Source organism: Dermacentor variabilis, chromosome 4 (genome assembly GCF_050947875.1).
Source record: "Dermacentor variabilis isolate Ectoservices chromosome 4, ASM5094787v1, whole genome shotgun sequence".
In the NCBI taxonomy this organism is placed as follows: domain Eukaryota; kingdom Metazoa; phylum Arthropoda; class Arachnida; order Ixodida; family Ixodidae; genus Dermacentor; species Dermacentor variabilis.
The window spans coordinates 88,573,468-88,586,918 of NC_134571.1; the positions used below are offsets into that span (position 1 = coordinate 88,573,468).

Here is a 13,451-nt window from a genome sequence, read left to right on the forward strand (position 1 = left end):
TTCTGACTCTGAAAATCAAACTATTTACAGGCACGGTGCTCAAACCATGAGGATAACTGAAAGAAATGAGTGGACTGCAATGCATTATGTGCACTTAGGCTGAACTGCTGCACTTGTGTAAGCTGTAACATAGTTTCTTAAAAATAAAAGAGAATAATGAAAAGTCGCTTTTCCTGCTGCACATACGTAGCGGCACATGTCGTACTTTGTATGAAAGCCTCCAATAATATTTCATTATCAACTTTGGTACACATTAAAGTTAGTTAGTGCTGATGCCATTTTATCCCTATATATGCTAATACTTGCAAGAGCTTAAGGAAAAGATTGTTCTCTTGTAGTTTACAAGGAGCAGCTTATAATGAGTGGGAGAACAATACATTGAGCACAAATACATTTCTTTATAACCATTCGGATAACTATTTCGGTACTGGTGCCATGTATCGGCAAAAAGTATTTTGTTTCACTCTACTTATTACTTCTTTAAATGAGTATCAATTTAGTGCATGTGCAATACTAGAGTGACTTGAAATCAGGGCTTGACAACAACTCATCTAGTTGGGAATTAACATGGCACAAGAAAGACACTGACCATACTGAAAGTGAAACTTTCCCTATTGCAGTTGCATTTCGTGTGCTTTTGTAGTGACATGTAAAATAGGAATTCAACCTTGCAGGTTGGTCATTAGAGCTGACTATAGTACCTGCGAAGCTGAAAGAAGCCTCGACATCGAATGTCTACACCACAGCGACATCAGTGCTTACCAAGGTGGCTACTAACCGTAAATGAAAGGAGCATTTACCAGCTGGCTTGTAGAGGTCTAGAGTACAGATTACAAAAGGCGGCTGCTAGCTGTGGCCTTAGCAAGATCAAGCTGGAAGGTAGACGCCTGCTAGCTCTGTTGGCAAGTCTCTAGGAAAGTTGCTGGAATAATTCCTGCCTGATTTAACGCCAATGTTAATATTGATGACGGATTTTGTATTCAGGGCCAGCGTTGGATCTATATCAGAACGGCAAAGCCGATATTCGCGCCACGTATCAAAAGCCACGTAGAAAAAAGCCGCCTTTTCTGCACGCAAGAGTAAAACTCATGTATCGCTAATACCTGACGAACCTCGTTCTTTAATCTGAAAGGCCTCTAACAATTCACGCGCCGTGGTGCCCCTTTTTCTTTCCAAGAATCCGTATCTTGTCCAGTCGTGGCTCACATTGATATGAATTGCAATGTGTAGGCAAATCTTCTCCGTCTTTATCTTTTAAAGATAGCGCATGTTCCCGCGCATGCTCATTTACGCATCGCCCAGTCTGGCCTACATATGTCTTGCCACAAGATAGCAGGATCGCAGATTCGACTCCGGTGGCATACTTTATGTACGGCTTGGCGTTTTTTTCACTGCAACCACGTTTCTTACTACCATCAGAAAGTGTGTGTGGGCACATAGATGGGCGAACTTGCGTGGCGCATATAATGTGACTGACACCCAATGTCTGCAACCTTCTTTAAGTTGGGGGTAACGTGACGCATACGAACTCTCCGGCCTCACAATTCTCTGCGCTTGCTAAGCCCTTTTATTGCGTACGTCGCTCTTGAATTTTTGGAGGAGAGACTCGGCAGCGACACCAAGGAGCGAGTAGGAAAACTCAGTCGATCCAATTGATTCTGAAAGCTTGCCTGCATTGCGGGAGGACACGACCGTACAAGAGCCGACTCGAGGCAGAGTTTAGCTATGGCCATCTTATCAGTCTTAGAATGCGCCGACTCATATGACAGCAATTCCTTTGTTGTCTGAGTCAAGTAAGGCCAGTAGGCATGGCCCTTCTGCATGGTGATGTCGACATCAGAAAATTGCAAAGAATTGTGGGAAGGTGACTCGTAAATAAAAACCATTCCCGTGCCGAGACAGCAGAAAGTCGCTAAAGGTTTGCCTTGAGTGGGCGGATATGAGGCAACTGAATGTTGTTTTAAAAGAATTAGAAAATTGGCATATCTAAACACCTTCATTACCTCCGCCCCAATAAGATGCTGGTGCAAAGCACGATTTATAGTAGATAAAAAGCAATTTGCGAGGCACAGGAACCAAAAGAAATGCCTTGTCATTGGGCATAACAATAGTCATTAAAATTGAGGAATGTGACTTTAAAATAAAACTTGAGATAAAAACGCGTCAACGGACACGCCTGATGCATTTTTGAAGGCAATAGTATCGCTTTCCTCGATGCAACTATGTCAACGAAAAACATGTACGTTATCAAAGGTTCTGTCTGCAGAAAATGCACGACGAAGAATGCTCAGTTGGAAACGTAAATTTATTGCAGCCAAAGGTGGCCCTAATAAAAAAATGTCAGAATAATGCTGTATATGAGGTTACTGAACCACAAGCAGTCGCTTATGGCGATGCCATGGGTGCCGATCCTCTGTAACCTCGAAAACAGGGAATTTGGCGGCACCGCCCCCATCATCGACTGTAGCCAGGCTGCTACGGAGCCGGCAGTGATCCCTTCTTGCCTAAACCCGGCCTTGCGCACTAGGAAAACCAGGCCGAAACAGCATAGGGCTCCAAGCACTGCAGGTAATGAGAAAAAGGCATGGTGTGAACAAGGTCAGCTTTCTCCAATTAAAGATGTATAAAGCTACCAATTAGAAAGGGAGATTCACAATATAGATAATGAATCTCGAGCGCTAGATGACCTTTCTAGAAACATTGCAAGGTATGTCTTATGCAAATAGATGGTTTCACTGAAGACAAAATTGGGAATAAGAGGTGCACAAGATAATTCCTTAAGTACTTCCTCTGTGGCTTAATTAAATGTCATAGGCTGAATTGGTGATCTCGAAGCTCGAGATTTGCCTGTCACTATAGCGTGCTTAAGTCAGACAACCTTGAGATAGGGGTATGTTCCTGCAAATAATCAGGTATCTTTATACAGGCGTGTAGGCAAAAAAGATTTCTAGTGATATCGTCGGTAGTGCAGTGCGGATAAAGGTGGTATTTCTTTCTTCCTATATTGATTCACATAATGAAACTATAATGCATCTGAGTAAACATCCATAAACAATTTCTGAAAACCTACGGGTGGTTGAGGTTGTTATACTTGATGACAACGAAGGCGCCAAATAAAAGAATTGACCGAGAAAGACGACAGGGGACAACCACGTAGGCTTAACCACGTTGTGCCTACGTGGTTGTCCCGTGTGGGCTTCGTTCGTCTGTCTTTTATTTGGCGCCATTTATTTGCCGCCATATATCGCCTTCCGTTTCCCAACCACGGTTGCGCTTTAAAACCAACAGCGCGCACATGCGATCCCATAGATGAGATGAATACATATATATAGAAAAGTATCAGTCATAGCTCTCGTAGTATAGCCTTCTGAGCCGTTTCCCTTTTCTTTTTCTTCTCTTTTTTTTTCTTTGAAAGAAGTCCTATTAGGGTTATTATAATTACACGAAGGTATTTCGCCCTCGCCAGCAGCAGTACTTGAGATAGCTATTCCGGCGGCTAGCTTCCCACGCTATGCGTGCCGCCCCCGCACCTGTTTAAGCTTTTTCCTAGACGCTAGAGCTATACAATGTCCGCGCAACCTTGAGCGATCGGAAAGCGCGTTTTCCACCCTTAGCCGGCTAAGAGGGGAGACTTCGTTCCTGCCGCGAAGCTCTCTACATCTCAGTAAGGTGCCTGGGGTGGTCTCGTGCTGACGATGCCCTCTCGGTGAGCGCATATTTCCCCCCTCATATTTTAAGAGATTCAATACATACAAGCATTTGTCTCGCAAACCAGATTTATTTCAAGGGAATTTTCCACGTCTCAATAGTTTCTCTCGTCGTATACGAGTGCTGATTGCCGTGTTATAGTTTGTTAACGAAGCTTCCCCTCAAGTCTAAATATTTTAAGGCAGTTTTCCTAGTCTCTAAAGCCGCTCGAGTTCACGCTGCTCCTCTGGCGGCCATTTTTCCAAGAAATTATGCCTTCCAACATCAGTCCTTTTCCAGTCCTGGAAAAGGACTGATGTTGGATGGCCTTCCAACATCAGTCCTGGAAAGGGACATCATCAGTCCCTTTCCACATAAGTATGAGGCTCGGAGCAGGAGCTTTGGCGCTTGAAAGTAACCGTTGGCTTGACGAACCAACCGACTAAGCTACCTTTCCGGGCAACATTGAAGGATCACGAGTTCAAATCACATGTTATGTTCCTTTTTTTTTCCTTTTTTTTTTCTTTCTTTTAATGTATTTTCCTTCCTTTTATCACTGTACGGAAACCCTCCTAAAAAAATTATATATCCTCAATTATGTGTGGCCACACATGTGCAGGTGATAAATACCAGGTTCTCTAGCCGAGTGCCATCCATGCGGTATAACCGAGCTCAGATTGGTCCACCTTGACTGATCAAATAGGGCACCACTGTAGGTTAAATGAAGCGTACAACTCCTGCGGGACCCGCCGTGGTTGCTCAGTGGTTATGGTGTTAGACTGCTGAGCACGAGGTCGCGGGATCGGACCCCGGCCACGGCGGCCGCATTTCGATGGGGGCGAAATGCGAAAACACCCGTGTACTTAGAATTAGGTGCACGTTAAAGAACCCCAGGTGGTCGAAATTTTCGGAGTCCTCCACTACGGCGTGCATAATCAGAAAGTGGTTTTTGCCACGCAAAACACCATAATTCAATTTTTAATTTAACTCCTGCGGGGACGGTAGACTATCCGTCTCCAGTGCAAGAGGACCGTGATTCTAATCCCGGTGCCGCGCAATTCTCCACCGGAAAATACAAAAAAAAATACCGTGTGTTGAGAAAATTGCACAAACAGGCCTAGAGTGCGGCCTGATCCCGGTGACCATAACTGGTAACGCACTCTCTCACCAGAGCAGGATTGGCCACCCTGGTGCAGTACTTGGCCACAACCTCCTATATGAATACAACAATCAAACCCCGGCCCTTAGTCCCCAGCAGCCGCGAAGCAACTGACCACGGCGGCGGTCAGATCTGTGACGCTGCAGAGGGTGCTAAGAATACCTGGCTCCGGACAGGCCGCCATTGGAATCTGAACCTGGCAACGTTTAACGTTAGAACGCTATCTAGTGAGGCGAGTCTAGCAGTGTTATTGGAGAAATTAGAGGGTACTAAATGGGATATAATAGGGCTCAGTGAGGTTAGGAGGACAAAAGAAGCATATACAGTGCTAAAAAGCGGGCATGTACTGTGTTACCGGGGCTTAGCGGAGAGACGAGAACTAGGAGTCGGACTCCTGATTAATAAGGAAATAGCTGGTAACATACAGGAATTCTATAGCATTAACTAGAGGGTGGCAGGTCTTGTTGTGAAACTTAATAAGAGGTACAAATTGAAGGTGGTACAAGTCTATGCCCCTACATGCAGTCATGATGACCAGGAAGTCGAAAGCTTTTATGAAGACGTGGAATCGGCGATGGGTAAAGTCAAAACAAAATACACTATACTGATGGGCGACTTCAATGCCAGGGTAGGCAAGAAGCAGGCTGGAGACAAGTCAGTGGGGGAATATGGCATAGGCTCTAGGAATAGCAGAGGAGAATTATTAGTAGAGTTTGCAGAACAGAATAATATGCGGATAATGAACACCTTTTTCCGCAAGCGGGTTAGTCGAAAGTGGACGTGGAGGAGCCCGAATGGTGAGACAAGAAATGAAATCGACTTCATACTCTGCGCGAACCCTGGCATCATACAAGATGTAGACGTGCTCGGCAAGGTACGCTGCAGTGACCATAGGACGGTAAGAACTCGAATTAGCCTAGACTTGAGGAGGGAACGGAAGAAACTGGTACACAAGAAGCCAATCAATGAGTTAGCGGTAAGAGGGAAACGAGAGGAATTCCGGATCAAGCTACAGAACAGGTATTCGGCTTTAACTCAGGAAGAGGACCTTAGTGTTGAAGCAATGAACGACTATCTCATGGGCATCATTAAGGAGTGCGCAATAGAAGTCGGTGGTAACGCCGTTAGACAGGAAACCAGTAAGCTATCGCAGGAGACGAAAGATCTGATCAAGAAACGCCAATGTATGAAAGCCTCTAACCCTACAGCTAGAATAGAACTGGAACAACTTTCTAAGTTAATCAACAAGCGTAAGACTGCGGACATCAGGAACTATAATATGGATAGAATTGAACAGGCTCTCAGGAACGGAGGAAGCCTAAAAACAGTGAAGAAGAAACTAGCAATAGGCAAGAATCAGATGTGTGCGTTAAGAGACAAAGCCGGCAATATCGTTACTAATATGGATGAGATAGTTCAAGTGGCTGAGGAGTTCTATAGAGATTTATACAGTACCAGTGGCACCCACGACGATAGTGGAAGAGAGAATAGCCTAGAGGAATTCGAAATCCCACAGGTAACGCCAGAAGAAGTAAATAAAGCCTTAGGAGCTATGCAAAGGGGGAAGGCAGCTGGGGAGGATCAGGTAACAGCAGATTTGTTGAAGGATGGTGGTCAGATTGTTCTAGAGAAACTGGCCACCCTGTATACGCAATGCCTCATAACCTCGAGCGTACCGGAATCTTGGAAGAACGCTAACATAATCCTAATCCATAAGAAAGGGGACGCCAAAGACTTGAAAAATTATAGACCGATCAGCTTACTGTCCGTTGCCTACAAAGTATTTACTAAGGTAATCGCAAATAGAATCAGGAACACCTTAGACTTCTGTCAACCAAAGGACCAGGCAGGATTCCGTAAAGGCTACTCAACAATAGACCATATTCACACTATCAATCAAGTGATAGAGAAATGTGCAGAATATAACCAACCCTTATATATAGCTTTCATTGATTACGAGAAAGCGTTTGATTCAGTCGAAACCTCAGCAGTCATGGAGGCATTACGGAATCAGGGTGTAGATGAGCCATATGTAAAGATACTGGAAGATATCTATAGCGGCTCCACAGCCACCGTAGTCCTCCACAAAGAAAGCAACAAAATCCCTATAAAGAAAGGCGTCAGACAGGGAGATACGATATCTCCAATGCTATTCACAGCATGTTTACAGGAGGTATTCAGAGGCCTGAAGTGGGAAGAATTGGGGATAAAAGTTGATGGAGAATACCTTAGCAACTTGCGATTCGCTGATGATATTGCCTTGCTTAGTAACTCAGGAGACCAATTGCAATGCATGCTCACTGACCTGGAGAGGCAAAGCAGAAGGGTGGGTCTGAAAATTAATCTGCAGAAAACTAAAGTATTGTTTAACAGACTCGGAAGAGAACAGCAGTTTACGATAGGTAGCGAAGCACTGGAAGGGGTAAGGGAATACATCTACTTAGGGCAGGTAGTGACCACGGATCCGGATCATGACACTGAAATAACCAGAAGAATAAGAATGGGCTGGGGTGCGTTTGGCAGGCATTCTCAAATCATGAACAGCAGGTTGCCACTATCCCTCAAAAGGAAAGTGTATAACAGCTGTGTGTTACCAGTACTCACATATGGGGCAGAAACCTGGAGGCTTAGGAAAAGGGTTCTGCTGAAATTGAGGACGACGCAACGAGCTATGGAAAGAAGAATGATGGGTGTGACGTTAAGGGATCAGAAAAGAGCAGATTGGCTGAGGCAACAAACGCGGGTAAACGACATCTTAGTTGAAATCAAGAAAAAGAAATGGGCATGGGCCGGACATGTAAAGAGGAGGGAAGATAACCGATGGTCACTAAGGGTTACGGACTGGATTCCAAGGGAAGGGATGCGTAGCAGGGGGCGGCAGAAAGTTAGGTGGGCGGATGACATTAAGACGTTTGCAGGGACAACATGGCCACAATTAGTACATGAACGGGGTAGTTGGAGAAGTATGGGAGAGGCCTTTGCCCTGCAGTGGGCGTAACTAGGCTGATGATGATGATGATGATGATGATGATGATGATGATGATGACAAAGTTGAACTCAAGCAGAAGCAGTGCATTTATCGCAGTGTTACGACACAATACATGCACGCCACTGGTTCACTCAACTAGGATCTGATATCTAAAACAAGGATCTGCTCCACCCGATTTCGACAGCAAAAGAAATTCAACAGCTTGCTAAACCAAACCTTCTAAATAAATGTAAAGAAAGAAATGTTACATACACGGAGTCAGGAGATTCAAGGAGCATGGGCACATTTTTGAAGCGGATAACAATGTTTCAATATTTTTTTAAGTGAACCAAGTTACCAAAATTGTAAGTAAGGCATAACAGTAAGTAATGACTTGCAGGCTATTACATTTTTGGCAGTGTGGTAATTAAGAGATTTCTTTTTTGGAGATAGAAAGTTGTTCTATTTACTGTTTCAAGTGGAATTTCAATTTAGGTCCTGAATTTCGTTAAAAGAACCTTCAGAATTTCAGAAGTCAGAAAAATATAGAAGCACGAAGTTCACAAATTAATAGCTCTCCAACATAAACAGATATCGAGGTTCCGTAAACGGCATCCATTCAAAGCGGAAAAATTTTATTTGTCAATTTATATCTAATGGGAATTTGTTATGTTGTGTACAAGAGCTCAGAAAAATTTGTATTTCCATATTACAACACTTTTTCATATCAATTTTGTGTGCTTTAGATGTACTATCAGATACAATTCACAGTATTCGGATATCATTTTTTTATTGCTGAGTTAGTTTTAAATTTGATAGTTCGTTTTCTGAAAATTTGCGACTTTTTTCAAATTTTAATAAAAGTTGACAATCTAAATCAAAAATTCGAAACCAACAGTCACTAGATTTTAAGTTTTCTTTTAAATGCAACACACCTCGTCAAATTTGGTGCAGTGGCTGCCCAGAAAAACGAATTCTCCTTTTACATGTATTCAGATAGGAGCACCCGAGCTATACCTTCCTCTTGAGCAGTTACTTTATTAACTAGACAAGCTCTAAGTGCTGAAGCAGCTTTGAGCACTAGCATTTGCAAGGAACTACAATGGAACGCCCACGGTCGCCCCACGCAGCTGTCCCAGGGATGCGCATGTTCAGATAGGTGAACTCGGACACTCAATCGTCATCAGCCTATTTTGATGTCTACTGCAGGATGATGGCCTCTCCCTGTGACCTCAAATTGCCCATTTCTTGCGCGACCTGATTACAACTCGCGCCTACAAATTTCCTAATTTCATCCCCCGCCTAATTTTCCGTCATCCTGGCCTGCCTTTCACTTCTCTTGACACCTATTCGCGAGTTCTAATGGTCCATCAGTTGTATATCCTACGCATTACAAGCCGCACAGCAAGCCCTGCATCGCCGTGGCTCGGCGCGGCTCTAAGCCCCGCTTTTGCTTGTTTGTTTTTTAGGACTCGCCGCCTTCCTCTGGTTTCTCACTCATATTTCTCTCTTCACTCCTCTTTCCCGTGTATGCGCTGTTGAAATGCCCTCGCACCAGCGGCAGTTACGGCGCTGCACTTCTCTTCTTATTTCTTAGAAGAGAAAAAACGCTCTCTCGACAGGGGCGGTGACACACAGCCACCTAGCCTGTTTGAGCTTACCAGCTAATGTACACTTTTATCAGTCCACCATTGTATCTGTCTCTTCCTAATGTTATCTTTGTACATTAAAACATGCCCTAAATTCATTCATGCGCACATATCATGACGGGTGTAAAGCCAGCGTAGCTATCATGATAAAAATCCGTTTAATATTTTATGAAGAGCCTGAAATAGACAACCATGAAATATCATGGTACACTATTCAGTTGTATAATACGTCATTGTTAATAGCTGCTATTTACAGATGCCCTGGAGCGCCTGAGGAATACTTTCTCCATTGAAGATGCATGATTATCTACACAACAATATAAATTATCCCACAAAGTTTTTATTAACCAGTGATTTTAATCTAGCTGGGATAGACTGGGATGAGTTGTGTCGGCAACAGAGATGAAAAAACTGTTTCCACCTGTTTGATATAATTATAGGTCTTTCTTTTTTGCAGACTCTTAAAGAACCTATGCGTCTCAAAGATGATGCCTGCTCAGTACTTGTTCTTGATTGAGCATCGCAGTCGATAACATCACATATAGGCATTGAAGAAAGGATTTCAGATCTTGAAATGCTGGTTATAACGCTTTTTCTTTAGGTTGAGTAGGAGAGCTAGCTGTAAGGTCGAACCATCTCGAATAGATTAAAAAAAATTAAGACGAGCTAATCATAAGAGTGGTATCGGCTACTTAGAGGAAACCTTGAATAGTCTCGCAGCTCAATCCTGCGGAGGTGTTAATGGTCTCTGGGTTAACTACAAGAGGCTATAATACATTGCAAAAATCATTTCATTCCATCAATATTCAGGAGAACAGAGTGGTAAACACCGTGGTTTAAGCCAAGCAGAATTCACCTAAAACAAAAAGCAAGAATACCAAGAAACAAAGGATAAATTCTGCAGAGATAAGAGAGCTCACGTGCAAAGTGAAACATAAAATAAAAGCTATAAAGGACGATTTCTTTTCACACTCGTTAACGATATTCACAAGGAGTCGACCGCAAGAAGTTTGACGCTACTTATCGAAATCAGAAAGCGCGAGGCGTAAAAGTGGCAGTTTTGGCCATAGAAGGCATGCACATTGTAGCAAATACATTTAACGCCTATTGCCAATCCGCGCGTGGATATTTCCACGTGCTAACCGACTTCGAGTGCGGTGGTGTCAGTCGCTGACGACCGGATGGGCGAAGTTGCGATAACAGAGTCGGGTATTTAATACTTGATTTTGCATATAGACAACAGGAAGGCGCCGGGAGTGGGGAATATAATAAATGTGTTTTTAAAACGATTCGCACAAATTTCATTCTTGCGGATAACATTTTTCGAATCACTGAGTACAGCTTCTCTTCCCAACGATTGGCTGTGTGGGAAAGTAAGTCCATTCATAAAGAAAGCAATAGATTACACGAGAAAACATATAGGCCAATATCACTAACATGTTGCTTCGTTAAATTAGTGGAACCCATAGCAAGTAAAGCAGTCATGACCTAATTAGAAGAAAGCAAAGTACAATGTATTATGCAACGTGCTTTTTTAAGTACGTCTGTCAGCCATAACACATTTAGTGGAGATAACACGCTTTCGCATGAATATTTAATTCCAAATTCCAAGCTGATGCCATCTTTATTGATTTTTATAGGCTTGCAATCGTGTCTTGCAGTGTAAACTAATTGAGGATACAAGCTGCATCAAAATTGAACACTTTGTAATGGGACTGGATAGCAGCTTCTTTATCAAACCTAACCCAGTGTGTTGCCATAAGCTGTATGACTCTCAACAATAGAAGTTTATATGGCGTGCCCCACGGATCCGTATCGAGTCCATTATTATTTCTATTGTAGGTTAACCACATCACAGGCTACACAGAAACTTGAGTAAAATTGCGGCTTTTTGCATATGAGCTCGTAATTCACACTTGCGAGTGAGAAATCGATGGTTAGGCACATTAATAACTACACTAAAGAATATAGCCCATTGATGTGACATGTTGGGAATGAAAATATAATCTGAAGAAAACAAAACATATGCCCATAACTAATAGGAAGACGATATTTAAGTAGAATTATAGATTAATTTGTAAAGATTTGTTAGAAACTTACAGAATAAAATATTTAGGTTGTGGGGATCGAAGTGCCTTCTCCCGCCGGCTTCCCCAGCTCACGCGTTGTGCTTAGCTCTATACCCAGGAACCGTAGCCATAACGGCAGCATGGCGGGAACCGCTAGCGCGCCGGGGCTAATTTCCCGCGCAAACCTTACTTCTCCCACCCGGGGTCGAATCGACGCGCGAGCATGTGTCACCGGGATGCGCCCTCGTTGGCCTCTCAAGTGGCGGTCCCCGGGCGCCCCCTCCTCCCGAGCTTCCTCCCGCTGAGCGCTTTATCGCCAGCGTTGCCCGATCGGGTTCTAACTGGTCAAATTGGGCTACGTGTTGTGCGGGATGCCGTCGAAAGTTGCGAGTTGGCTACATGGCTATATTTAGACAATTTTTGTCATAAGAACTTCCGAGTGCTGAGTACCACGTGAACAGTGAGAAAATTCGGAAACGCCGGTGTATGAAAGCCCAAAGCTCATAGATGCTGCAAAGCTGTGTAGGCCATCTCCAAGGCTGTGTTTTTAGGCAATGTCGGCGCTGGGAGGATGGCGTTAAGTCATGGCTGCCATGTTTCTGCGTCATCATAGGTCTAAGCTTTCTTCTTTTTTTATGATTTCGGCGCCACCTGCTACCGGTTGAGACGTGGTTCAACAAAAAAAAAAACGGTGGGGCTTATACCTGTCGAGTACCTGTTCCGTGCCCGCTTCTGTGCAGGAAACTATGATGTGAACTTTCACAACAGTTCAAGTTTTGGGAGGCATGTCGTAGTGAGACATTTTCACCCGTGGTCTTTCAATGTTTATGAAGTGTACCTCGAAGCCTATTGCTAGGTTTCACCGCAAATCACCAAGCTATTTACCCAGTAAACTTAGAAAAAAAAATCAGCAAGTCGCTTTAAGCGAAAAACACGTTGGTTCGGATCTTTATCTGCATGTTCAGCGAAGCGCAGCTGTCTCGACTGCTGATCAAAACAACATATTCTGTTCTTGTTGTGGTCTGCATATTCGTGAGAGCACTGGATGAACATGGTCTTCCAATGAGAGCACTGACAACCTTTTATCAGGAGAACTTCTCCCTGCAACGCGCAGTGTAGAGCACGGTAGCACGTTGCAATCATGGCTTCCACTATGTGATAGCGCCAGAGCCAATTAATAAGACGCGTCCCTCAACAGAACTTCTGGTTGAAGCAAACATAGTGCATTCTTGTGAGTGACATAGCCACACTTGAGTTGGAGGGCACGAACATATTCCGGCTACAGTAGTCGTCTGGCTGAGAAATCTGGGAAGAATCTCGTCGCCTTCTTAAAACACAGCATGGACAAGTCGGCGAAGTACAGCCATTTGTATAAGAAGGAATAGGAGAAGAACACCTCTTTCAGAGGTACATTTTATCAGCATCTTCGTTTTTAATAGCGTCTGGAACTGCGTAGTGTCGGAATGAAGTAAATTTCTTTCTTCATTCTAAAATTTTCCGAATTCATCCTGCAGTCGAAGGACATTATTGCAGCTGAAAAACATTGGTCACTCGATTGTGACCACCCGAAGCCGATCCGCGAGCTTGTAGTTGGCCATAGTTTGCCTAAGTGTTGTGGAAAAGTACCTCGGGTAAATTGAGGCGTGAACTAACGTTAGCTCGGAACGTGGCTCAGTAAGTACCGATGACGTTATGAGTGTACTGGAAAAAAAATCCTTCGGTTGAGTGTAACAATAAGTAGTGTCCAAATCCACGTCTAAGTGCCAGCTCTCTCTGGAATTGTTTACGCAGATCTTGGTGCCTGTGTGGTGCTGGTTGTATTCGGCGGAAGTCTTTGCCCGCGAGTGCCGTAACTGTCGTACTGTGATGTATCCGGCGTGAATAAACGAGCCTTTGTTCGCGATCTGACTCTGGCGCCT

At 43.8% G+C, this 13,451-nt stretch overlaps 1 protein-coding gene across 1 annotated transcript in view; it reads right to left on the minus strand.

Moving 5' to 3' along the window:
* Nucleotides 1-2,286: 2,286 nt before the first annotated feature.
* LOC142578269 (uncharacterized) overlaps nucleotides 2,287-13,451 on the minus strand; it is a 291,756-nt gene continuing 280,591 nt past the window's right edge. The window contains exon 4 of the mRNA XM_075687670.1: nucleotides 2,287-2,562. Within this exon, the coding sequence (XP_075543785.1) occupies nucleotides 2,327-2,562 (236 nt within the window). The 3' untranslated portion in view covers nucleotides 2,287-2,326. The remainder of the gene's footprint in view (nucleotides 2,563-13,451) is intronic.